The sequence below is a fragment of the Thermobia domestica genome, chromosome 17 (genome assembly GCF_964235325.1).
Source record: "Thermobia domestica chromosome 17, izTheDome1.hap1.1, whole genome shotgun sequence".
In the NCBI taxonomy this organism is placed as follows: domain Eukaryota; kingdom Metazoa; phylum Arthropoda; class Insecta; order Zygentoma; family Lepismatidae; genus Thermobia; species Thermobia domestica.
In genome coordinates, this window is record NC_137470.1 from 140,602,243 (window position 1) to 140,629,772 (window position 27,530).

The following is a 27,530-nucleotide window of genomic DNA, read 5'->3' on the forward strand; positions in this document are numbered from 1 at the left end:
ACAAACAAGACAAAGTTACTCAAACGTTAAATGGAGGCTTATTGTTTTCTTTGATTTTTGTGGTGCTGTTCATTATGAATATATCCCACGTTTCAAAACATCTACAAAAAATATTATTTAGAAGTGACGTGCACTTATAAGAGGATTTGAGGAAGTAGGGACCTGAAGCGTGGAAACATGGAACATGGATGTTGGACCATAATAATTCTTCTAGCCATTCGGCTTCCTCGTTAAGGAATTTTTGAACAATACGTTTTATACTTCAATCACCCTCCTCATCTGATATGACACCTACAAACTTCTTTCTATACCCCAAGTTGAAATTCATCAAGAAAGATCGTTGGTTCCAATTCATAGAAGATATAGCCAAAAATTTGCTTCGATATTTTCAGACAATTACAAAAAGTGAGCTCCAAGATGTATTCTAGCAGCTGAAGGCGCGCTTTGAATGATGTATTATAGTGTAGCAAACTATTTTGAAGGAGATAAAACTGAATAACTTCCATTAACGGAAAGTACTAAAATGTTTACAAAATTTGGTTTCTCTCTGGAAAGACCTCGTATATTGCTAAGAAAATGGGTATATGTATAGACAGAAATAAGTTTATAATATATATTTTCTTCTTATTTTCTTCAAACTAGTGTCACACCATCATTGATATCGTTCTAACTGAAAATATTTTCTGATACAGTTTTTTTTTTTTTTTTTTAATGCTTCTCTAGATTGCAAAAAATTATTTCCTTCTCCATAGTTTCTCATATTAATGTCTAGTATTTGTTACAGTAATAGTTCGAAGAAACTTTTGTCAATTTATATGCTCTTTATTTACTGTTTATTATTTTATTACATCAATAATTCACTACATAATAATAAAATTTTTCTGTTTACAAATTTTATACAATCCGAGAATTCCACCGAATAACGTTATGTGACACATTTCAATGAATTCGAGAAAAATGGAGTAAACCTGTAGTATGTTCCTGTTCCTGTATTTTTACGTTGAGAGACAAGTTTGCCAGCCTACTACTGCCATGAAAAACGAACTTTTCAGTATGTGTGATCATGCTTTGTATCACACTTGATTCCACTGGTAAATCAGCACATTCCAAAATGTGTCATACTTAGTTATTCGGTAGGATATCTCAATTGCTTTCTACTACTAACGTTCATGTGCAAAATGCCACAAATTTCAAAACGTTACTCAAAATATATTTCCACTAGCTGAAACTAAGCATGCACATATATCTTGCTTAGTTTCATAACTTTCAGAGTATTCGGCAAATATTAACAGTAATTAGAAACTTTTCTTTGGTACTTCGCTAGTACACTTTGTGGAACACTCATTTCAAGAGTTCTTAAGTAATTATTATTTTACTTGTAGTCCATAGCCCGATGGAAAGCTGGAGAAATAGGCCAAAAGATCACACCAACATGAAGAATACAAAAATGTTAATCCGTTGTCTTCAGTGCCTGTAGTTGCTATCAATAACGCAATTTTATTTAAAGTACCACAATGATAAGTGTTTCAAGATATTAGTTAAATATCGTTAATCCTGAATTTTAAAAAAAAATCTCTTATTTTGATAATAGTTTTTTCAATGAAAACTTGCACACTGTATACAGAACACACTCACTGTTTCCAGTGAACAAATATGTTTAAGACAACACATAAAATAATCCACAACGGACCTGTTAGATAATTCCTCTTGAGATTTTGGGGAATTAATTAAAATTAAAGCTCTGTTTTCGATCGCAGTTTACATGAAGAATTCTGTCACACAGCGGTAATGCTACCTGGCTGCCAACATCAAGGGTGTTAACATTTCTGAAAAAGTAGGCCTACATTAGCACATATAAACTACTGGAGAATTGAAAAGCTAGATTATACACATCATTGAAGAACAATAGGCTCAATTGAGTTACAACATTGGAAACAGAAATATTACCAACGTGCCAACTGAGCCATGATAAACATATGGACAATTCTACCTTCCATACAATGGCAATGGGTTATAATGACTATTTTCTGTTAGCAAACTACATGTTTTGGTTGTGGTTACAACAAACATTCGATGGATGTTGGTAATTCGTATGTTAATTTGTTCTTGGAGAATGTAATAGATTTTATAACCTGTGAATATGGGTAATTCTTTTCACAAACATGTATCAAGACAACCTACTTATGCTAGAAACCAAAAAAGTACAAAAAGTGCAATTTCATCTTTTTGTTATCATCAGTTGAGATCTGAGAGGTTCTATTTTTATGTGTGAGGATACTTCTAACTACAGCTATTGCTCTGCACGGTGTATATACACTATATTCACATTTTGACGTGTAAAACTTTGTGCAGCGTACATCTCTTTGTATCCAAGTTACAATATCTATAATAACACTTAGGTAGAACCATAATTACATTTCTTAATAACAGTAATTTGTAAGTCATTGTGTCTTATTTTCGTTTTTATGTTGCATTGTAATTTGCTTTCCGTAATTTCTAACGCATAAGTTTGAATCATAAGCTTTCGAAATATCAAGTCAAAGACTGATCCATATAAAGAGTTCAACAGTCACTCAATATTTACTTATTTATTTATTTATTTTTACTTTTTCTAAATATAACAAAAATAAAATGTTAGGCCAATAATAATATAATATAAAATAAAATATTAAAAGAATAATTTAAATACATTCTTTTGTAGCGCCTCCTTATTTCTCTTGTTTTAAACAGTAAATGTTTTCGAGGCTGTGTTTATTTTTCTGATAACTTCATCGTGAAATAGTATCCCGCTATACTTCATTTGAAGACGTATTTTCAGACAATCGAAAACGTTTTGACGATAGTAAATGCTTCAGTACGTTTCTCGTTTGATTGTTTGATTGATGGATTTGGGGGAAGAATGGGGACGTCAGCATTAGAAACATTTGTTTTCCTCACGGTTAAAACTGATGACTATCTATTGTTTTACAAGATACTAACTCAGATAAATTATAAGATCATTATTTGAATATTAATTCTTGTTATTATTGCTATATATTTCAGGACGTCATAAAGTATGTTGAGAACTGGTGAATGGTCTTGAATTGATTTAATTGTATTTTAAATTGGTTACAACAACACAACTCTTATCCATTTTAAATTAAAGTTCCTTAACCTTTGTTCGAAATAAGAGAGACTAAAATATCAAAATCAAAGAGTAAAAGAAAATTGAAACTTTTTGTGTGATCACATTGTTAACAAGGGCTTGGAATGGCGTCTAACAAATCGTTTTACATAATTGGTACTAAAGGCGATAGAGACAGGTAGTAATTATACAGAAACATATCACATATATGTATTATGGTTTTACTGAAATGAGAATCAAGTCACATTGCCAGATCTTCATTGCGAAACTTCCAATTATTTACTTTAAAAAAAATAATAATAAAATAATGAACTGCAAATGTTGTAGCTTGTTTTTTGCAATGTTTTTTATTTTCTACAGAGGACCAAAGCTAAGGGCGTTCACAATTTGTGGATCATTTCTGCTGCCCTCTTTAAACTCTTCTTCTGTGAGTTGATTGTCACCATTGTTGTCCATTATGTCGAATATTCTGTCTACTTTTTGTCTGACGGCTTGGGGCCCACCGTTCGTTACACCCTGAAACAAGAGAAGTGAAATTTTAGTAGAACAATTACAGACATTGTACCTCAGAACATACATACACACATACACGTAAATACGGAAATATATACATATACATATAGTTATAGAGTTTACACGAATAGTGTGAGGGATTTTTATTTTGATTCCAGCACGTGTGAGTCTGTGTTGAACAGCACAGCGTCATTTATGTGAGTTTTCTGAAGCTTTTGTCTCTCTCCTGTGTTCTGTAGGAATTGTAGCAAACAACGCCTGACATGTTTCTAGCAAATCTCAAATGATCCGTTTTTCAAAAATGTTTATATTATCACAATTTGCACTTACCATGCATAACCAATAGAACATGTTATATCGTACATTAGAAAATCTAAACACAAACTAAATACACTTTCTTACAAGGCTGTCTATAATCTTTATTATAAATTAACTAGAAATGTACAGTTTCGGAAGTATATCACTCCCTTCTTCAGACTATATATCACTCCCTCTGTGAATGTTATTTGTGATTTCAGTTGGAGTAGTAGTCTGAAGAAGGGAGTGATATACTTCCGAAACTGTAAATTTCTAGTTAATTTATAATAAAGATTATAGACAGCCTTGTAAGAAAGTGTGTTTAGTTTGTGTTTAAGATGGACACAAGGCCTTTTTATCATAGAAAATCTAATATATATTCTATATATTCACACATAGAATGCATTTTATATATATATATATATATATATATATATATATATATACAGGGTGGGCCATTTTAATTAATCCACGGAAATATCTGAAAAATGATAAAACATAGAAGAAATGTTTCAAGTACACGTTATATATTGCTAAGGGGGAAAACCAATTCCGCCAAAAGTACCCCTCCCCGCCCCCCCTAAATGGGGGTAACGGGAGGTAACTTTGAAATGTCAAATGGGAACATGGGTCGAGTAATACCTCGTTCAAAAGGTCTTGGAAAACTGAGTAACGCTGTACCAAAAGATGTTCCATATTGTGCACCGGTTTCAAAATGGCCGCCATAATATAGTTCGGAAACTCCAGTACCCGTAGTATGAAAACCATGGAAGGTAAATGAATGGAACAAAATTGAAATACGTAAATATCATAGGGCATATCGAACGGTGTGGTCCCTGTGATCCCAGTGGCCTTCCTAAAGGTGTCTTGGGGGCTAACGTCAAAATTTCAAATAGTAACATGAGTCGAGTGGTACCTCGTTCGATAAATCTTGCAAAATCTAACATATTGCAGGAGAAAACGATTGATGTGAAATGGCAGTGTTCTCAAAAGGCCGCCGAAACATAGTATCCGTGTCAGAGAAAAGGTTTAGTACCCGTAGTATGAAAGCGATTGGAGATAAATCAACAAAAGAAAAACTGGAGTAGCTAACTGACGTAAGGCACATCGAGAGGTGTTGTCGGGGTGACTCCAAGGGCCAACTGAAAGGCATCCGGGGCCAACTTGAAAATTTCAAATAGCAGCTTGAAGCGAGTAACATCACGTTACATAGACAAATTAATATCAAACAGCTTCTGTAAGAAAATTTTCTACATGATCGTTTCAAAATGATCGCAAAGACATGGTGACTGTGTCTAAGAAAACGTCTAGTGCCCATAGTATGAATACGGTTAGACATAAATGAAAATAACGAAAATTAAATAGGAAAACCACGAAGGCGTTCCAAGGCTCGAGAATAATAAAACAGAGATAAAAATATTAGAGTAAAATTGGCATAATGTATAGAGAGAAATCCAAGTCCTGCAAAATAATCTCTCCCTGCGCTCTGTATGTGAGTGGGGTGGAAAGTAAAGTGAAAGTTCAAACAAGAACTCTACTTTAATTCGTAAATTAAGGCTAACCTTACAAATAGGTATGGTGTGGTTGAAACATTTGTTTGTAAGGATGACGCTGTAGTGACTAAAAAAAGAGAAACTTTTATGCAATGCGTGCTGGTTATTTAGAAAGCATTTCGGGGATATACGTACACAACGTTTCGTCCCTCAAGCTCACAATATGACATGAATGCTAATAGTTAATCAAAATGTAACTGTGGCCATCCACGTTAACTTAGTGCACCAATTCTCTATGCATGAAGTCTGCCTTCCAAACAGCATTGGGTAGGTCAAGCGTACGCCCGAACCGTTGTCCGGTCGGACATTGAAATTTTGAAGTTAGCCCACAAGACCCCTTCAGGGAGGCCACTGGGATCACAGGGATTACATCATTCGATATGCCCTATGATATTTACGTATTTCAATTTTGTTCCATTCATTTACCTTCCATGGTTTTCATACTACGGGAACTGGAGTTTCCGAACCATATCATGGCGGCCATTTTGAAACTGGTGCACAATATGAAACATCTTTTGGTACAGCGTTACTTAGTTTTCCAAGACCTTTCGAACGAGGTATTACTCGACCCATGTTCCCATTTGACATTTCAAAGTTACCCCCCGTTACCCCCATTTAGGGGGGGCGCGGAGGGGTACTTTTGGCGGAATTGGTTTTCCCCCTTAGCAATATATAACGTGTAGTTCAAAAATTTCTTCTATGTTTTATCATTTTTCAGATATTTCCGTGGATTAATTAAAATGGCCCACCCTGTATATATATATATATACTGAACAAAATGTGATTTTAGTATAGAGAAAAATACCAATTTTTATTCTCAACAAATTATTTAATATTATGGTACGTTTTCAACTCATCAATGGAGCTCTTTTTCAATTTATCAACTGACAACACAAACTCCACTAAGAAGCGACTGTACACATAACATTACATTTACCTACGTTATTCATATATAGTACTATAGTGACAATAAGGACGAAAATATATATCAGCATAACTAAATTAATTGAAAATGTTTAAATAAAAATATACCCAGGTGTTCAACTTAAATTCTAAATACATCAGAGAGTTAGAGTGGACACAACACTATTAATAACTAAATCTCGGAATAAATTGAAAATTCCATAAATGTCATCTCTTGCAATTTTCATGTAAATTTCAGGGAGAGTGTAATTTCACAATTTAGAAACAATTTGTTTCCATTTTTCATTTTCTCTTTCACTGCTCATTATCTACGCATGAATGACAGCATACTAATGATTTGGCTCGCTCTTATGTGGCCAAGTGATCACACTGTCTGATGATAACTACAGTCTATTGCCGTTGAAATGTGGAAAGTGAAAGGGGAATTTTATTGTGTCTTCAGTTCTTGTGATAGTGAAGGATAAACATAAACAAAGATGCTTAATTTAATGATATAGCCAGATATGGGCAGTTATTGTGAGTTGTTCGCGTGTGTGGCATGCAGATGCTATTGGGGTGTATTTCAGTATTCCAAGATGTTGAAAGTAAACCTTTCAAGGAAAATGAAAATAGAATATTTTCTGAGTGACTTCAGTGTATTGTACTTGGAACAGATGGTTCTATACTGTTTGCAAATTATGTGAACTTGTGGTTTTCGCTGAGAAGCGTTATTTTGACATTCACCGTATAAGTCTTGCGAAAATCAGATATACAAGGACATGCAGATTTGTTTTGGTATAAAAGTTCAGAATCTTCTTAGAACATTCAAGAGTTCTGCTTCACATACTAAGAGCTTTGCGAATGATCTATGTAAAGATCTAATTAACGTGGACATTCCTATATGGAGGTTAGAGAATGTTTCCTTTAAAATCTTTCTCGAGAAATAACCAAACAAAAAGATCCAAGTGAATTGTCTTTCAGAAAGACTCACGTTGATACCACATAAAACAGCGCTATTGAGTAAAGTATTCTTTACAAAATATATAGATTTTCAATTAATGAAACATGCAATATTCTAGGCCACTCCATTACTAATGTTGTAATTGGAACTTTGGAAGGAGAAGGTACACAATCATATTTGATTGCATCAGATGTTCTAAAAACAATAATACGACATTTACTCAGCATTTTACAAAACCGAAGACTAGTCTGTAGACAGAATGCGTAAAACACGATAAATTTCCTCTTTTTGCCACATACAAAGTTGCATACATGTGTTACGATACTACAAGTCTGAGGCTCTTGGTTCGATTCCATGGACGGCCCTTTGGATTTACGTCATCTACTTCATTGTATTATTATTATTATTATTATTATTATTATTATTATTATTATTATTATTATTATTATTATTATTATTATTATTATTATTATTATTATTATTATTATTACAAAGTAAACATTAATTATGTAGTCTCAAGCCTCCTGGAAGCATTTCTGTATACGTTTTTGTTTTATTAAAGATAAGTGCAATGGCAGATTCCTTTAACCATAATAATGAGTCAACATCCTTGTTCTTTACCTTTGCCTTTATGCAATCTGTTAACTTTCTACTTGTGTCTGGCTACGTTTCATTTCTTTCCCATGTCATTATACTGCCTTTGAGGACATTGCTCACACATCCAGCTTATTTGTAAATATTTTTAGCGTCCAGTTAGCACTCCTCTAGCTTCAGCCCTAAGATATTATCATGTAATTACGTCGGTGTTTATTTCAAAGTTGGAATTTGGTGTTTACTCCTTTCTACTGAGGTTCAGCTTCGTACTTCGATTTCCTCAAAAAACTACAATGCAGGATCATGAGGTGATTTCTCTAGCTTTTGAGGTCTACGACTCACGAACGATTTGTCATACTTGACGTCATGAACACCTTGTTATGAGGAGGTCGGATTGACCATATTTGGCATGGAGGATGACAGGAGGTGTGGTTTATGTTTCTGTCCGCGAAACAAAACTGGATGGTAGGAGTATGTTGGGGAACTACGATTGGGATTATGAGACGAAAACAAGGTTAACAGAGAGGAGAGTATGGATAGTCATCTGTTGAAGAAGGTAAAGTAAAACGTCGAAACATATAGTGACAACACCAGACAAACACTATCTATTCTATCTTTTACCTATCCTCATCTGCTGCACTTTAAAATATGTAATTTGTGTTCGAATATTAATTTTTCATTACCTATGAGCTACATTTCCAATATTTATAGTTATGATAAAGTTGTAATATTTTAATTAATATTACATTTTTATTCCAGCTCTTAAAGCTGGCGGTGGAGAAAGGTCTCCTAAGTTTGACGTCTATTGGTCACTTAATGGCAAAAGAGATACATAATAAAGCTGAACACAATAGCAAACTAGTCATGCTTCACGGACAACCGCATATACAGAGATACGAGCGTAGCAAATTCATTAGACACAAAATTGACTTTATTATCTGTGGGTAGAAACAATTTAGGTATCTTACCAAATCGCGTGACTTCCAATGATAGATAATGCAAATTCAAATTTGCTTATACGCTAATAAAAAATCCTGCCTCAAAAGGGGTGGGTGGGAATACGCTGAAATAACAGGAAAAAGGTGACAGAAAACTTGGGAGCCAAGCTCGAATCAAACCTAAGTTACCTTGGCAATTGATAAAGTATTCCCTGTCACACATTTCAGAAAACTATGCGTTGCTTGAACTTTACTAAAATGCGGGACCATGGCCTGACTAATGCAAGACACCTGCGATCCAGAATTCAGTAAGAAAGGACTCTCCTTTCCATTGATGGTCACATTAACATTAGGAAGAGCACGTTCAATCTGAATAGGGATTTTAATACGATGAATTTCTAATGGCACTGCATCATAAACTCTATTGATCAGTTTAAATGTCTTCTATAATGAGGGGCAATATGGTTTTCTTTCCCACATTTAGTACAAGTAATAGGACGACTCTGAGATGCGTTATTTCCTGAATTATTATTCTGACCACCACGAGAACGATTTTGTTGAAAGCTTTGGCCATTGCCCTGTCTGTTTTAATTACGTCTGTAAGTATATTGCTACTATTACTGTTATTAGTATTACGTCTAGAAAACGAACGTTAATCATCTGTTCTCTTATTAGTTTCTGGTTTCAAAAACAATTGCATTAATTGTTTTTGTATAGCAGCGAGCTGATCTTTAGCTTGATCAGTATCCTGTGAATTTGTCGTTTGAGACGGTAAAGTCCGTACTACAGCCTGGGGAAGCTGAGTTTGTGGAACAAATGTCGATTGAACTTGAGTATTCTCAGGCGGATTGCATTGCATGAGTTGAGAATTTACTAATAACGGATTTTTCTTAATAAGCTTTTCAATTGCCTTTCTTTCCAACAACACTCGCGCCTTCTCTTCGTCCAACAAATCCTACACTAAGGTTTTCATATTTCCTTTTTTTTTTTTTTTTTTTTTTTTATCGCCAATCTCATATATTCTGGAGATAACCCATTGATTATAAGCTGCACTTGCTTAACAACTGGCGCGTCCTTATCATTACGTAAGATTATATTGCGTTTAGCATACACGTACGATAAAATACTCCCTCCGTCATTCCGTTCTCGCATCCACATTTCCTGTTCTGTCAATTGTGGCAAAAGCGCGTCCTTGAATGCAGCTGCTATGTCCTGTTTAAACTGATCATATGTCAACTCCGGAAATTCTACTTGTATTGACGTAGTATCAAACCAATAGGCTGATGACCCCTTTGAGAGCGAACCAAGTATCCATTTTTTCTTCAAATCAGTTCAATTGTTAACTTGAGCCAATACTTCAAACTGATGGATTTAGCGTACAATAATATCCCCTATACGCCCAAAAAACGGCTCTGGCCGGAGGATATGACTCAAAATACCAATATTATCCTGACTTCCCGCTACAGCCGTGTCTACAGTAGACTCAAACTTGTCAGACTCTAACGATGATACAGTATCAATACTAGAAAATGAATGAGTAAATTGTAATTGCTTGTTAATTTTATCAAAACACTGTCTCGTAAAATGTACAAGGCCCGGAGAAGATACTATAATAGGCTCAAAAAGATTCAGTAGCATCTAAATCACAAAATTCAGGCAAAAACACATTGTCTTCAGCAAAATATGGCAACATATAAGAAAAATCATCTAATGAATGTTGTCAGAAGAATAAAGTGAAAACGTCTTTTTTTTTTTTTTTTTTTTTTTACCTCAGCTGCACGAGTACTACAGAGATCAAACCCGACGCATCTCTACCATGAAACATGACTCGCTTGCTGTTGTGTTGAGCTTTATTATGTCTATCTCTTTTGTCATTAACTGAATAATAGAGTCAAACTTAGGGGACTTTTCTCCTTCACCAGCTTTAAAAGCTGGATTAAGAATGTAATATTAATTAAAATATTACAACTTTATCATAACTATAAATATTGAAAATGTAGTTCATATGTAATTAAAAATTAATATTCGAACACAAATTTCATATTTTAAAGTGCAGCAGATGAATATGGGTAAAAGATAGAATAGATGGTGTTTGTCTGGTGTTGTCACTATATGTTTCGACGCTTTACTTTACCTTCTTCAACAGACGACTCTCCACACTCTCCTCTCTGTTAACCTTGTTTTCGTCTGAGAATCCCAATCGTAGTTCCCCAACATACTCCTACCATCCAGTTTTGTTTCGCGGACAGAAACATAAACCACACCTCCTGTCATCCTCCATATCAAATATGATCAATCCATAATATTCAGACCTCGTCATAGCAACGTGTTCGTGACGTCAAGTATGACAAATCGTTCGTGAGTCGTAGACCTCAAAAGCTAGAGAAATCACCTCATGATCCTCATTGTAGTTTTTTGAGGAAATCGAAGTACGAAGCTGAACCTCAGTAGAAAGGAGTAAACACCAAATTCCAACTTTGAAATAAACACCGACGTAATTACATGATAATATCTTAGGGCTGAAGCTAGAGGAGTGCTAACTGGACGCTAAAAATATTTACAAATAAGCTGGATGTGTGAGCAATGTCCTCAAAGGCAGTATAATGACATGGGAAAGAAATGAAACGTAGCCAGACACAAGTAGAAAGTTAACAGATTGCATAAAGGCAAAGGTAAAGAACAAGGATGTTGACTCATTATTATGGTTAAAGGAATCTGCCATTGCACTTATCTTTAATAAAACAAAAAGGTATACACAAATGCTTCCAGAAAGCTTTCAACTACACAAAGTTCACTACGGAAAGCAAAAATAAATAAAAATAATCCAATGAAGTAGATGAGTAAATCCAAAGGTCCGTCCATGGAATCGAATCAAGAGCCTCAGACGTGTAGTATCGTAACACATGAAAAGCACAACAAAGCGCTTAAGACTATATTACTAAGTATGCTGCATGTCACCTCTCTCGCACACGTACTAAATAGAATTACAGGGGAAGTACATCATCGTTTTCCCGACGTTTATTTTCTCATGTAAAATGTGGAAAATGTATTGCTGAAAGCTCACTTGCAAACCAATGTTTTATATATATATATATATATATATATGAATTAGCCCCTTAGCTTCCATTACCACAAACAACTTGTCTTAATTATATTGGTACGTGGGTCACAGATGTTTTCTGTTATGCTTAATAACTCCAAATTTGTCAAAATAATCATTGATACGTTTAATGATGATGTTGAGTCTTCAATTAAGAAGCATTCCTTAGCAAAGTTAACTAAAGAAGCATTCCTTAAAACGGACCTAGCTTTCATTGCAACACATTTTGCAAAGTTGCCAGACTCTATTTCCAGAATTTTTTTAAAAAAAAAGAAAGAAAAAAAACATATATGATCTAGTTCTCTGAAAACCTTCAATGATACTGTCAATGTTCTGAGTGTTATACCTGGGGAAGAGGGAGAAAAAGTGTGACTGTGCTGTGAATGCTAATTCAGATATTTGAAAACTCAAGAATTCAAGAGTGTTATGGAAGGTTATGCTAATATAACTGCTTCCAATAACATGAACCCGTCTAAGAACTCCTTCGTGACTAAGCGGTTAGCGTACGCGCCTTTGCCGTGGAAGACCTGGGTTCGATTCCTGGTGGGAGCTCATTTGGTTCGGATTCCACGTTAACCAGTAAGTCCCGTCTTATATAACCTCACTGCTGAAAGGGACGTTAAACTCAAAATCAACTCAACTTAACTCATGAATCCATCTAAAATTACTTGTTCTAGTATGCTCCGGTGACATCTGTAGATGTGGAGAAAATCATTTTCACATCTAAATTAAATTCTATCTGACAGAGACAAAGTCTTTCGCTTGAAAGTCTTCAGAATCTGTTGATAATTTTAGAGAACAAAAAGTATGAAATAAGTTCCTTAAATAAAAATGAACTGTAGGGTAAAGCGACTTCATTTTAGTATTTCCTGTGCTTTGAACGTTTTCAAAACTGCTATTGAAACTGCATATAAATATAGTGTGATAGTGTTTCTGCGTTTATCATTTTGTTTCATTGTTACTTATGAAAAGTAATGAATGACTTGTTAGATGTCACCCTTACGAGTTTCGCAAATTGCAAATTTCCAGAAATTTTAAAGTGAGTATTAATTGCAAAAAGAAATATCTTATCTCTTAAAATCCATATTTTTTAAATTTGATTAGTATACCAATTATAGTCTTTTATAAATTTTAAACATTTTCGTACCTATTATTTTCGCTATTATACCTGTTTTTTTTTTTTTTTTTTCATTTCTCAATTTTGCCATCCATTTTGAAATTTCTATTCTTCTATTAATTCAAGAATCAACTAATAACCTTAACCAAACATTGTGTGCAGAATACCCTCTACTTTATACTACTTGTATTGTAATTTCAATCGTTGATTCTTTTGCCAACGATGAAAATATTTCTATCGTGGTGCCATTGGAAGTTACTTGATGATATACATTACAATATTTCGCTTTCAAATGCAATTAGAGATTAATTCACCTTCCTCCAATCTAATATAAAACGCCTGTGTGGCGCGAGCATGCGTGTCAATGTTGAAAATGAATAATCAAACATTAATCTTTTGACCTATAAGATATAGTGGATATTTACATTTTAATTTAGAAAATAATAAATGTTCCATCTTCTAATATTAGGTTGGTAGGAATGAATTGCGTTCTTTAATGTCTGGCAGGAAACTCATCTCAACGAGAGAACACAGGAATGGCCCAAGGTCACGAATCTAACACCACAATCACTCCAGCCGGCTTGTGCAGCAACTAGGCTGCGATCCCAGACTGTCAGGAATCAGGGTGTTGTTGGAGAGGGTCATATGAAAGTGTGTCAGAGAGAACCCGCAATCGGTAGTGATTTTTCTTTATGAATTTGAAGCGGGACATTCTGCACGTCAAGGAGGCGCGGTGGCTCAGTGGTCGAGCGTTCATCTCCGGTGCTTGGGATTCCTAATTCGATTCCAGCTCGCACCGTGTGGACTTTTTGGTAGACAAACACCATGCTCGTGGGTTTTCTCGGGGTTCTCCCGTTTCCTCCTACTTTCTTCATTCCACCATTTCATTCATTTCTCATCATCACCGTCTCCTTTAGCCTAACCTGCATAACCGTGGGACGTAAAACTTAAAGATCTCTCTCTCTCATTCTGCACGTCAAGCAATAAAATAAAATAAAATTGTAAAATAAATAAATAAATAACAGTACGTTTGGGCAAAAAGTAGGAATGAACACACCATTTATCGTTGATTTGTCAAACTCCATTCCAGTGACACCATTTCAAAACGAATCCTGTAGAATAAGCCAATCAGGAACACTGAGGAAGCGGACTCTCGGAAAGAATTCTGTCATTGTGAACGGGTTAGGCATTCACTATACCACTGCCATTCGTCGGCTTCGTGCAATGAGTAAAGTATATAATTTGGACATATGAGTGCCATATGACTTAGACACTTGCCAATAAGAATATCCACATGGAGGTGTGCAGTTCTATGAGTGTAAGGAATAACTGGGAAGGTTTTCTGTATTGGATTGTCACTTCGTATGAAAAGTATTTTTCCTATTATAATCGAAAACGTTCTGGATTATAGTTGGATTATGATTATTGTTCAGGACGGTCTCCTAAACCACTTCTCTACCCACAAAATGTGCTGCAACTAGTATAGTGATCTATGGTGGGAGCGACCCATCATATCTTTCTCAGGCGAGGAGAAACCATCAGTAGAGATCCTTATAGTTCTGAACTCCATGAACTGAATCGCAAACTTCACGATAAGCATGCAGCAAGGGTCAACAGACATTTTGTCCTCGTATTGCACGATAATTCTGTCACCCTCTCTCTTTGAGTTACAATATGAAACTCTAGCTCTCAAACAGTTTCTTCGATTTCCTTCCCACTGAATACCACTTCTTCCGGTATCTCCACAACTTTTGGGAGGGTAGACCTATTCTGATGATTGGGTAGTGCTACATGCGGTTGTGATGTACTTCACATCGCAGACTATGACTTATTTCACCACGAAATCCAATGACAAAATTGTGTGGTTGCAGATGGTGAGTACTATTTTGATTAACCTGATTTTGTAGTTTTCATTTTTGGCCTCCGGAAATGACACAACTGAACAAACATTTTTTTTTTTTTTTTTTTTTTTTTTTGCACCAACTTAATATAACAGTTCTTCATTTGCTTTAGACATTCAGTCATTAGGCACCTTTTGTAAACGTATAAATTTAGAGGAGGAAACAGAAAAATATTTGGGTAAAAGAGATTCCAATTGAAACACCCTTATATACGCTTCAATTCCTGACGAATACAAGCTCTACTATAGACTAAGGAGACCTCAACATCACATTAAGATACATTTTGTTAATGTGTTGCCATTAATTCGATATTTATTTGTAGAAAGATACATGTTTAAGACAATAATTGGTAAATATGAGACTTCAAAAACGAAATTTGAGAAATTATGCAATGTTATGCATTGTGGTCCAAAAGTATGTTGTACCTGGAATATCTCCCTGGATTATAAAAACAGAAGCTCAACTCTAGAAACTACCTAGAGAAAGTTTTTCAGGGTATCTTGGCCAGATTCAATCCGCTATTGAATGATTAATGTTTCAAGACTGTTACAATTATACAGTTAATGCACAAGCTCTGAACGATTTTTTATTCAGGAGCATCATAAAGAGTGTTGATAAAGAAAACATGATTCAGAAACATGATTAGCTGCGTGCAAGTGAGTATATGCTAATATGATCTTGAAAAATTTATGAATGTGACATAACCATACTTACAGCCATCTGATAAATGGCATCCACAATGTCATACATCTCGTCTCTGGTAATAAAACCGTCACCATCTAAGTCATACAACTTAAACGCCCCTGAAAATAAAAAAAAGTAAGATTTGAAAAGCAGAATGCATATAAAATACATGTATGTAATGAATAATATCGAACCTCTTTTTCATTCATAAATAACTAGTGAGGATTCCAAACTAAAAAAAAAAAAAAAAAAAAAAAAAAAAAAAAAAAAAAAAAAAAAGTAAATTAATTATTTATGTATATTGAATCAACTTATGAACAAATTAACACTGTTATTGAATTAAAGCTCTATTATATTCAAAACTATTAAGTTCACACCAATGTGTTCAAAATGTTATGCCATTTTGTGACGAATCTCATGAATTGTTTTTGTTTCGTTGTCGGTGCTGAATAACTGAGTAGTCACATGCTATATGTTGTAACAGCGTATATTCATTGTAAGAGAGCACATCCACAACAGCAGTTATGTTTTGAACTAGATAGTCTTCACAGAAAAAGTACAGAACAGACGCTCCAAACAAATCCTCCATTCAGCGGATCTCTGCTATTATTTCCTCAGAAGACGTCGTTTTAATTTTTGCTAGTGACACATTAACTTTTTTGCGCATTAAAATACTTTCACGAAAGTTCCAATTTTTATTACAGATATAACTTATTACTCTTGTATATTTTCACGGAGCTAATTTGATAACAGATTGATATGAGTCAGTATGAGAACACACACACACACACACACAATATTATACGAAAATGTTTACCTAACAAACATTGTAATCAAACTTTGATTTTTTTTTTTTTTAAGTCAGTGCTTGCCACTGAAGAGTAATTTTCTTTATTAGCCAGATATTCTAAGTCCATTATATAGACGACGTGTGTTTCTTACAATGTGATTGAATAATATATCTGATATAGATGTTTTTTGATCATCAGAGACAGTATATAGGGAATAAACTTAAAAATATATATGATAACAAAAGTTCATAAATGTTTAATTTTGTTAAAAGATACAAATGAAAGTAAATATATAGATATAGGAAAAACACTGTATCTCTTCCTAGAGCCTGTTGTACTGAATAAATAAATAAGTAAATATTAACTGAATATTAATTTCCTCTGTTCACGAAGATGTGCAAAACTTATGTTAGAAAATCAATGCAAGTAAAAGTTAAACCAATTTCTCTTCTCAACTGTTTCTGTCCGAGTTGTGTGTCATTTACACGGAATTTTGCAGTTTTCTAAATCTAAATTCTAAACACAATTTCTTGAAAATTATCATCTGCTGTACCACTAAATAACTTGGAAGCACATACAAGTTTTCGTGCTAATTTGTAGGCAATTCGATTAACGTGAACATCAGTGGATATTACAAGCAAAATGTCGTAGCAAACATTGTACTATATACAACCATTTTTCTATCGTTTGTTCTCTGGAATAATACTATGTGTCTTAAAATTAAGTTTGGAGTGAACAGAAATACAGTTAATTGTAAATCTTGATTGTTATCAAGTATTTACGTAACTTCAAATATTTAGCACTTTAATGATTAAATATTTAACCATCTGGCATGGAAATTTATGCGAGATAGTACAATTCAAAAATTATTTGTTCTACTTACAGTGAAGTTTCTCGTCCATACTTCCACGCGATGTAATTGACATAGCTTTTAGAAACTCAGCAAATTCAATAGATCCATCCTACATTGGAGAAAGAAGACGTCAGAGATAATGAATATCCTAAACAATAATAAGGTTTCAGTGATATATTAAAAAGGTAACAAACAAGATTATTTTAAATGTGGACCGTGTATGACATTTTGGTATAAAATAAGTTAACTCCTTCGATGGATAAGCCATTATCAAATAAAAATATAAGAAAAATGGGTATATTGATGTAATGTTTTGAAACCAATATTTGCACTGTTACTTGTAGTAATATTGTAATAATTTTAACTTAACAGGAAAGGATGAATTCAAAATACGTAAACAGTACATAAAAATGTAAATCGTAAACATATACGCAATACAACATCTACAGTAATTGTTGCAATGACTGATAGCAGAAACCAGAACTAAAATAAATCAGGAGGACACCGTGGCTTAGTGGTAGAACGCTAACCTCTGATGCGAAGAGTCCCTGGTTTGTTTCCAGGACATGAGAGTTTGTACTGTACAACACATTTTCCATGTATTTCCTAGAGGTTTCCTCGCTTCCTTCCAGATACTAATTGCACCAATTACTTCATTATGATCTACTTTTATTAATCATCCGTCCCTGTCAGCTTAAAAGGCATACCCGGAGGAAATTAAACTAGAAATTTTAGTTCATCATCTACTTTAACAAAAGTAAGCTTTTAGTAATATATTAAAATCAATAAAACGAAGAATGATTTTATCTAAGGAAATAATAATAATAATAATAATAATAATAATAATAATAATAATAATAATAATAATAATAATAATAATAATAATAATAATAATAATAATAAAACTTGAAAATGATAAATACTAACTCTACTGGGATCGAGCAATCAGAACAGATGTAACGGTACCTGCAAACAGATCCGACATCACTGTTATCAATAAAAATAACCAAGAAGTAACTCTCATAGAGTAGCAGTATCATTGACTCAAAACACACCTACAACATTCAGTATGAAAATAAGCAAATATGAAAACCTGACAGACAAAAAAAAAAAAAAAAAAAAAAAAACTTGTAGAAATACGATATCAGAAACTTACAGTAAGACCAATCATTACCTCAACTACAGCTATTGTCCCTAAAAGTGCTGTGACACAACTTGAAGAAATAAACGCAAAACACCTAAGAAATCTACAAAAATTAGTAATAGTGGACACCTGTCATATGATTAAAAAGTTCTTTGGAGACGAAGAACTTTTCAAATAATCTGCACTTGCCAGAGACGGCCGCCAGGTTACTAACCTGAAATCGGTTTAAACCGAGATATAATAATAATAATAATAATAATAATAATAATAATAATAATAATAATAATAATAATAATAATAATAATAATAATAATAATGATAATAATGTTGAAATATGTTTATTAGGAATAAACAGCATTACAGCCAGGAGTGTCCCAAAGGAAAAAGGATTTTACAAGCATGGAATTAACAACATACAACTGATCTTACAAAAATAGGTGAAATGGATAAAACATTGGTTCAAAAAAGATAACATAAAAACATGCAGTATCTATTACAAACTGAGAAATACAAAAATAACAATAGTGAAAGATATAAGCGTAACTAACTTGCATATAAAATAGTATACCATATAGAACAGGTATATCGTACAAAATATAAAATAAATCATTATTCACAGTATAATTGAAGCAGTTTACAAAATAACAAAAAAAAAAAAAAAAAGATTCTGAACGACAATATGTAGTTGCTATTACAGATTGAAAAGAAATATTTCTAAGTTGAATACATCAAGTAAAATACACTCATTCATAAGACTCTAATAATAACAGATATAAACATACAAAAAATGTAAAAGATTACACATGACATGTAAATTAAAGCTCGTAACTAAGACAAAAAAGAAAGTGCAATATCGGAAGAGAAAAAAGACTTAAGCTTACTAACTAACTTAAGAATTATTATTATTATTATTATTATTATTATTATTATTATTATTATTATTATTATTATTATTATTATTATTATTATTATTATTATTATTATTATTATTATTATTATTATTCGTATATTTCGGAATAAAAATTAATAATAATGGCCAGGATACATCTCTTTGCTACAGGCCATTCTCGACATGAAATGTCGTGAACAAGAATTTGCGTACTCGAACTTTACTTTGGGTTTCATTTAAACACATCTTTTTTTGGTATAGTCCTACCAAATTCGGTGAGGACATTGTACAATGTTTCCCTCCTAACCGGATCGTTGGCCTTCTTGAAGTTAATGAATAATTGTTGTACTGAGGAATTTCCATTACATCCCTCAGGTCATACTATTAGAAAAATAAACTTGAAAGTTCGACAGAATACTTCCTTTATCACAAAAACAAGGGATACAGAAGCAGTTTTGTAAATATATGTCTTAAGGGAAGTAAAGGGGTCCAAACATTTTGCCAAGAATTGTATATCACACGAATCCCTGACGTCAGAGATATGTAACTCTACACTACACTCTTCATTAAAACTATATATATAAAAAAAGTATGCGTTTCAGCGTTTTTGAAAATTACACTTTTAAGAGGAACATCAGTGTCATTTCTAAATACTCAAATTTCCTTTTGTTAAATATGAAAATGACGAATGTAAAGATTTGTTTAAGCTGGAGACCTGAATTTCGGCACTTAGCAGTTTAATTAAAAATAAGAAAACACGTATTTCAGATTTAAAAAAAGAAAAAAAAAAACTCCTAAGGAGGAAAAGGGCAACTTTTTTTTAATAATATACATTTTTATCTTTATATCTCCACAAAGTGCCGAATTCAGGGATTTGTTTATTTATAAATGTTTCAGATAGAGATCAATGTCTATTTTACAGTGAAATAATGTAACAAAGTATATAAGAAATAACAGAAAAGAAAGAAGAAAAGTAAAATAAAAGAATATATGGATAGAATATGTACCCTATTTACAGAGATTTGTTTATAAAATGATTTCAGGGTAAAAAATATCAACATCTGACAATAAACTATCATACAATAACGCCAGCCTAAAGTATAAGGAACGTTGCCTAATTGATAATCTGGGTGTTACGTATGTAACGTATGACTGCGAATAAGGCGAGAAGGTACGCGAAAATTGAAAACGGAGACCAACAATTCGGAGTTAGTTTTGCAGTTTATAATTTTATGGAGAAAGAGCAAGTTCGCCACCATACATCGAGTAAGTGGAGTCTGAATATTGAGTTCGTTTAGGAGCTCTGTTTTATGAAAACTACGCACTGAAGGAACATTTTGTTTGACAATGGCAAGAAAAAGCTAAGGAGAGAATCAAAACGGGATAAGTTTGAAGCACAGGCCATATTCCATATCGGTGAGGAATATTCAATTTTAGACGATACAAAAGCTTTGAAGAAAATACTGGGTGATTTGAGATTGCAAATTTCAGTAAATCTCTAAAGAATACTCAGTATTCTCATAGCACTCTTAACAGTAAGGGTGATGGGATCAGCAAATGTAAGTTTCTCGTCGAATAATACTGCGAGGTCTTTATGTGTTGCGACTCTTTCGCGACTGTTATTAATACAATATCTGCGACAAATTTTATTTTTCTTCACGGAAATACTAAGAGCACAAAATTTTGAGCTTTAGTTTTAAATTCCAGGTTGCACACCATTCATAAGTTTAGCAAGAATTTGTTGAAGTCGTACGACATCATCTACGGTAGGTGTTTTATGGAAAATTTTACAATCGTCAGCAAAGAGAAGAATGTTCGTAGGTGGTAAAAACAGGAAAGAAGGGAGATCATCCATGTAAAGAAGAAATAGCAGTGGTTCTAGAACACTACCCTGGGGAACTCCAAAAAGAACTGGGACAAATTTGGGTGATGCATCTCGCAGAACAATACGTTGCATATGATCAGTGAAATAATCCTTTAGCAGATACAGGAATTTGTCATGAAGATTAAATCTGTCGGATAGCTTGTAAAGAAACAAATGGATGTCAATTTTGTCGAAAGCTTTGGAGAATTTAATAAATTCTTAACTAAAAATAAGAGAATACGTGTTTAAGCGTTTCTGGAAAGTTTTCTCCTGAGGGGGACACGGGAACATTTCTACCCAAATTATCCTTTGTTTATTCAGGAAGTACTGAATGTGAGCATTTCCATAGTTGGGGATGTGAAATTCAGCACATAAATTCTTTTAAAGAAAACATAACAGAAAATTTGTTTCAGCGTATTCAAAAATTCCCTTCTAAGAGAGGAAAAGAGACAATTTTTAAAATATTAAAATTTCTTTATATTTGTTTACAAAGTACTAAATATGGAGCTTTGCTTAATTTGGGAGATCCCAAACCCCGGGTCTCCCACGCCAAAGATGTGTACGCTAGCTGCTTAACTACAAGAGAGCTCGAGAGAAATTAATAAAGTTTTTTTTTTTTTTTTTTTTTTTTTTTTTAATACGTATGTAAGGAAGGAAAAGGCAACTCAAATGTTTTGCCCAGATTTTTGAAAACGCTGAAACTCGTATTCTCTCATTTTTATTCAAGAATGTACACATCTAATTTTACATCTCTAACTAAATCGAATTCCTACCTTTGGCTCTTTATGGATAAATAAATAATATGCAGGGTGTTTCAAAACAACACCAATAACGTTTGGAAGGTGATTCCTGACACCAGGATAAGGCAAAAAGTATAGACCAACCTACTAAGTTTCAGAATTCTGCGTTATTCACGCAACAATTTTTAGAGAGGTGAGTACTTCAAATTATATGCTCGTAACCAAACTCCCTCTATAAAAATTGTTGCGTGAGTACCGCAGGATTCTGAAACATGTATTTTTGGTTAGGACACATGTTAGTTCCTAAGTGAAGTCTTGACCCAACTACGGTAGGTTCTATAGTTTTGAAGTTATGGACCCTTAAACTTCATTTATTCATATTTTCGGTAGCCTGTAACTCCGAAAGGAAGCATTTGCGCACCCAGGTTGGTCTATACCTTTTGTCTTATCTTCGTGTCAGGAATCACCTCCCAAACGTTGTCGGTGTTGTTTTGAAACACCCTGTATATATTGAATGAAGTTTGTAGTTCCACGCCACACTCTCAAGCTGAAAGACCTCCACTTGACCTTGTATATCCCCGACTGCTTTATTCAATATATTCGCAGATAACCTTCATATCTAGAAGCTTGATTCTCGATCAGCATCCTAAAGACACCATGCTGTGGTGACAGGACCCCTCTAATCATCAGGAATATTTGATATCTGTATTTTGATTGTTACTTGTACGTAATATATTTAGAATTTACACTTGACAGAAAAAAATTGAGGTAAAATACGTAAAGAATAAATACAGATATATATATATATATATATATATGACACAAAATCTACAATAACTATTCCAATGACATTAGGGACTTGAAGAAATAAGAATAATTTTGAAACTCACAAAATCAGTAGAGTTAACACTTCTTGTGTAATCAAAATAATTTTATAAATAGAAATTAAAGAAATTATTCTTACCCCGTTAGAGTCAAAAACACGAAAAACCAGACTGGCAAACTTGGTGGGATCTCCATTTGGAAAGAACTGTTTGTATATCGTAATAAAACCCTGAAAAAATAAAATTAAAAAAAAGATATATGAAAACAATCTCAGCAAGAAGTTCAACTCTCATCCATAATACGTATGTTATAAATAGAGACCGGATCTTAGGCAAATTGCTTATTTTTAATATTAAAGATATGATCAAAAATAACGTTTTAAAGTTTATATGAGGAGTTATAGTTTCAATTGAAGCCAATTTTATTTGGACTATTTCACCTACTTCAACCATGCCTGCCTAAATAATTGATTTAGTGCCTAATGTTGTCTATTCTATACATTTTCTTCAAAATAAGAATTTATTGGGAGAAAATATGTAATTTAGTATTTCAGGAAAGGATTCTGTCTCTTCCGAAAAATGTAAGTGTTGTATGTAGTGATAAGATGTCGCTAAACTTTGGATTGCTATGTGTATTGATAAAGTGCTGTAAAACTTTGGACTGGTGTATGTACTGATAAAGTGTATATAATTTCGACTATTATGTCCAGTGATAAAGTGCTGTATATACTGTATTTACCAAATATACATGGAATACATGTCAAGCTTTGTTTTTATATATATAGTAAAAGAAGGTATTAACAATCAGATATGTTTCTATATTCTTTGAACATTATTTATGACTTGAATCTATTTTTTTAAATTTTATTGAGTACTTATCTTCATTATGTCGAGTTACATTTTAGTGCCTATTTTACTGCCTATTTTTTAAAAATTTTAAGTGCCTATTTGCCTGCCTATTTTCCAGGTTTTTAATGCCTATACATCCGGTCTCTAGTTATAAACATGTTTTTACTCATCTACCCAGTGTATAACTAACCCAAAATAAGGATAGCTTACTGAACAGTAAAACGTTTTAAAAAATCTGATTTTCTCGAAATAGCTTTAACGATTTTCTTCACTTTTCATAAATTAATATTTAATTATCAGTGCTATAATATCGTATAAACAATTTCTCTGGGAAAATCCACAAGGGGTAGTTTATTCTGAGGAGTGAGCTTTCTCAGACGATTTTATCAAAAACTATTCAGACGATTTTATCGAAAACTATTCAGACTATTTTGTTCACACTCCAGAAATAAATGTTTCATTAAGAAAGCTTCAAGCTGAATAAATCACTTCTCATTTAAAAATTCAGAGGAGGGTAGTTTACTCTTGTCTGACGATTTTTTCAAAAACGACTAAGGCAATCTATATATATAAAAATGAAAGTGACTGCTGTTGAACCACTTGACCGATCTCGATCAAATTTTCAACATAGATGAGGTTCGGGCCTGAAATGGTTTTTATTTCACTTTGACGGTACAACTTGGGGAGGGGAAGGGGATATATATATATATATATATATATATATATATATGTATATATATAAATGATCGAAGAAAATGACTGATATTAGTGCTGAACCTATAGTTTTCGGGGTCACTGAGATGAACGGTGATACTTCCGATGCAGTTTAAATCGGAATTCGGACCCGAAACTTTAGCTCAGACGGACAACTTTATGTGTCAATGCCTCGAGTTGGAAATCTCGAAAATTTATATGTTCTGGTTGAAGACTGTAACACAAAAAGCATCGTCTATCAAGGAGTGTTTCAGTAATAGTAAAAAGTGACTAACGGAACACATTGCTTTTTTTTTTTTTTTTTTTTTTAATTTTAACCAAGCAAAGTGGGTAATTGAGTAAATAAGTAAATGTTTCAATAACAAATCTACAATATGGTATGATTTTTCTTTTTAAATTTAAAAATTCAGAAGGGAAAATTTGCTTCTAGAGAAGAGCTTTTGCAGGGTTTCTCTTAATCTGGAGCGACTCAAGCAAGTTTATTCTTGTTTCAAAAGTAAATGTTTTATTAAGAAACTTACAATATGTTATAAATCACTTTTCATTTTTAAAAAATCACAAGAGGAGCTTACCCTAGGGGGTGAGTTCTCCGGGTTGATTTTCTGAAAAATGACTCAGATAATTTTGTTCATACCTCATAGATAAATCTTCCGTTTATAAGCTCACAACATGATTTATACATTTTTCATTTTTTAAAAGGAACCACAGGAGTACTTTGATCATGGGATGAGTTTTCTTGGACACCAAGTTTTCTGAAAACGCCTATTAAATTTTTGTTCAGATTTCATTACTAAATGTTTTCGTAAAAACTACAACACAATATGAGTCAATTTAAGAAGTGAGAACGAGAAAGCTTAGTGCGGTAGTCTATGAATTTGTTACATATGAGAACATTCAGACATTTTCGACATCATACAGTATATTTGTATGATGTCGAAAATGTCTGAGTGTTCTCATATGTAACAAATTCATTTCTAGGGGGGCGCGGTGGCTCAGTGGTAGAGCGTTCACCTCCGGTGCTTGGGGTCCCTGGTTCGATCCCAGCTCGTGCCGTGTGGACTTTGTGGTGGACAAATACCGTGCTCGTGGGTTTTCTCGGGGTTCTCCCGTTTCCTCCCACTTTCTTCGTTCCACCATTTCATTCATCTCTCATCATCACCGTCTTCTTTAGCCTAACCGGCATAATCGTGGGACGTAAAACGTAAAGATTTCATTTTTCATTTCATTTCAAATTCATTTCTAACTGGGTTATATGTCATGTCTCAAAATCAATACCAGTAAAGTATATTTGTATAGATCTTTGAATCCTTGAAATTAGCTAAAGTAAGCAAATGTAACTACACAGGATAAAGTATTCGAAGATAATGACCCTCATAAAAGACATATTGAATAATAGGACAAAAATGTATAGATATAATTAAATAAACAATGCAGGACTCAAAAATAAATAAATAAATAAATAACTAGACTACATGGCAGATCTAGTGAGAAATAAACAAATTTTTTGACATAAATATCTGTCTTCCCTATTGTTTTTTTGTCATTTTTACCTCACAGAAATCTCAATTGTCATAGTTGTAACTGTAAATAGACTACATACAAGCTTACGTATAAAATATACATACTGTAAATCCAAGAACTGTTTTAATACTGAAACGGTAAGCATCAATGATCACCTGGCTTCCCCAGAGTACATCCCCTTCTTCAAGTAGCAGAACAGTAAAATGTTCTAGTAATAATTCTAAATGTTTACGAGCGCTTATAAAGTTTATATTCTCACAACAAAAACGCAACACTGCTACGTGTTGTTTGATAACGTTTCTAGCGAAAGAGTTTACTTTTATCTCATCATTTTCAGTTGTACCGAAAAAAAAAAAAAAAAAAAACTCGCTGTAATTAAGCCTGTAACTGGCTTTCAATTATTTCTTGGGAAATTTTGAGACTGACATAACAATCCTTGTTATTACTCTCCCACATTGACACACAGATGATTTAAATAAACACTAAAATCTGTTTATGAAAAACTGGTAAAATTGGGAGCTTTGCTTCACATCCTAACATACCGAAACACCCACAACACTTGTTATATTTCATCTAGTTTCTTAGAAATCCTCCAGATGACAGAGAAGGAAATATACCTTCTTATAACAGGATGCCTCTCTTCGATTATCAATGATGAAAAATACTCTTGCAACCTTTCAAGAATTTGTATTATTTCATTTTATGAGATACTGCGAAATTAAATCTTTAAGTTTTAAGTTTTATGTCCAACTGTTATGCCGGCTATACTAAAGGAGACGGTGATGAAAAATGAATGAAATGGTGGAACGAAGAAAGTGGCAGGAAACGGGAGAACCCCGATAAAACCCACGCACATGGTGTTTATGCACCACAAAGTTCACGTAGCACGAGCTGGGATCGAACCAATGTCATCCCATGCACCAGAAGCGAACGCTCTACCACTGAGCCACCGCGGCCTACTACTGGGAAATTAGGAATGATACGAAATTGGATATATTTGCCCTACATACTATTAATATGGACATCTAACCACGACTGGGAGTTGAAGGCATTTAATTTTCGGATGTACAGACAATCGTACAAGACCAACCCTCACAATGCAAGTCCTTCCTCACCACACTATTTCTCCTCCTACACATCTCGATTACAGGAATACCCACCAGTCCCGGCTTTTCCATTATTGTTGATATTTAAATGATTTATCGTAAATTGACTTGTATGTGTAAAGTAGTTATGAAAATGAACGAATAAATGAGACACTACCTTTTTGACCTATTTTATCTTCTTGTTCCATTTTACGTAAATAAGTTTGTCCGTCATTTTGATACCTTACATATGAGTACGTATAACTGAATTAAATTATGACAATGATTGACAGTTCAATATAATGGAAAATATAACATTTTGATGTTACTATTAACTGAAACATCCGTTTCTTGCACCGATATAACAAGTCTTTGGAAGTATTTGAACCCCTCTCCTATTACGATATCCATTTTAGTGATAATGTAATGACAACAGTCTTTAATATCACCCACTCTTCCCCTCATCTCTTATCGTCCCCATGTCACTAGGGGCCGAACTTGATCTTAAACAGGATCCGGAGTGCCACTATTCATCTCAGCAACCCCTAAAACTATGGAATTGAAACTAACA

At 33.4% G+C, this 27,530-nt stretch overlaps 1 protein-coding gene across 1 annotated transcript in view; it reads right to left on the minus strand.

Annotated features, from left to right (window-relative positions):
* Positions 1 to 823: 823 nt before the first annotated feature.
* LOC145673742 (frequenin-2-like) overlaps positions 824 to 27,530 on the minus strand; it is a 70,286-nt gene continuing 43,579 nt past the window's right edge. The window contains exons 4-7 of the mRNA XM_081743486.1: positions 22,931 to 23,020; positions 17,360 to 17,438; positions 15,716 to 15,804; positions 824 to 3,640 (exon numbers count right to left, since the gene is read on the minus strand). Coding sequence (XP_081599612.1) covers positions 3,479 to 3,640; positions 15,716 to 15,804; positions 17,360 to 17,438; positions 22,931 to 23,020 — 420 coding nt within the window. The 3' untranslated portion in view covers positions 824 to 3,478. The remainder of the gene's footprint in view (positions 3,641 to 15,715; positions 15,805 to 17,359; positions 17,439 to 22,930; positions 23,021 to 27,530) is intronic.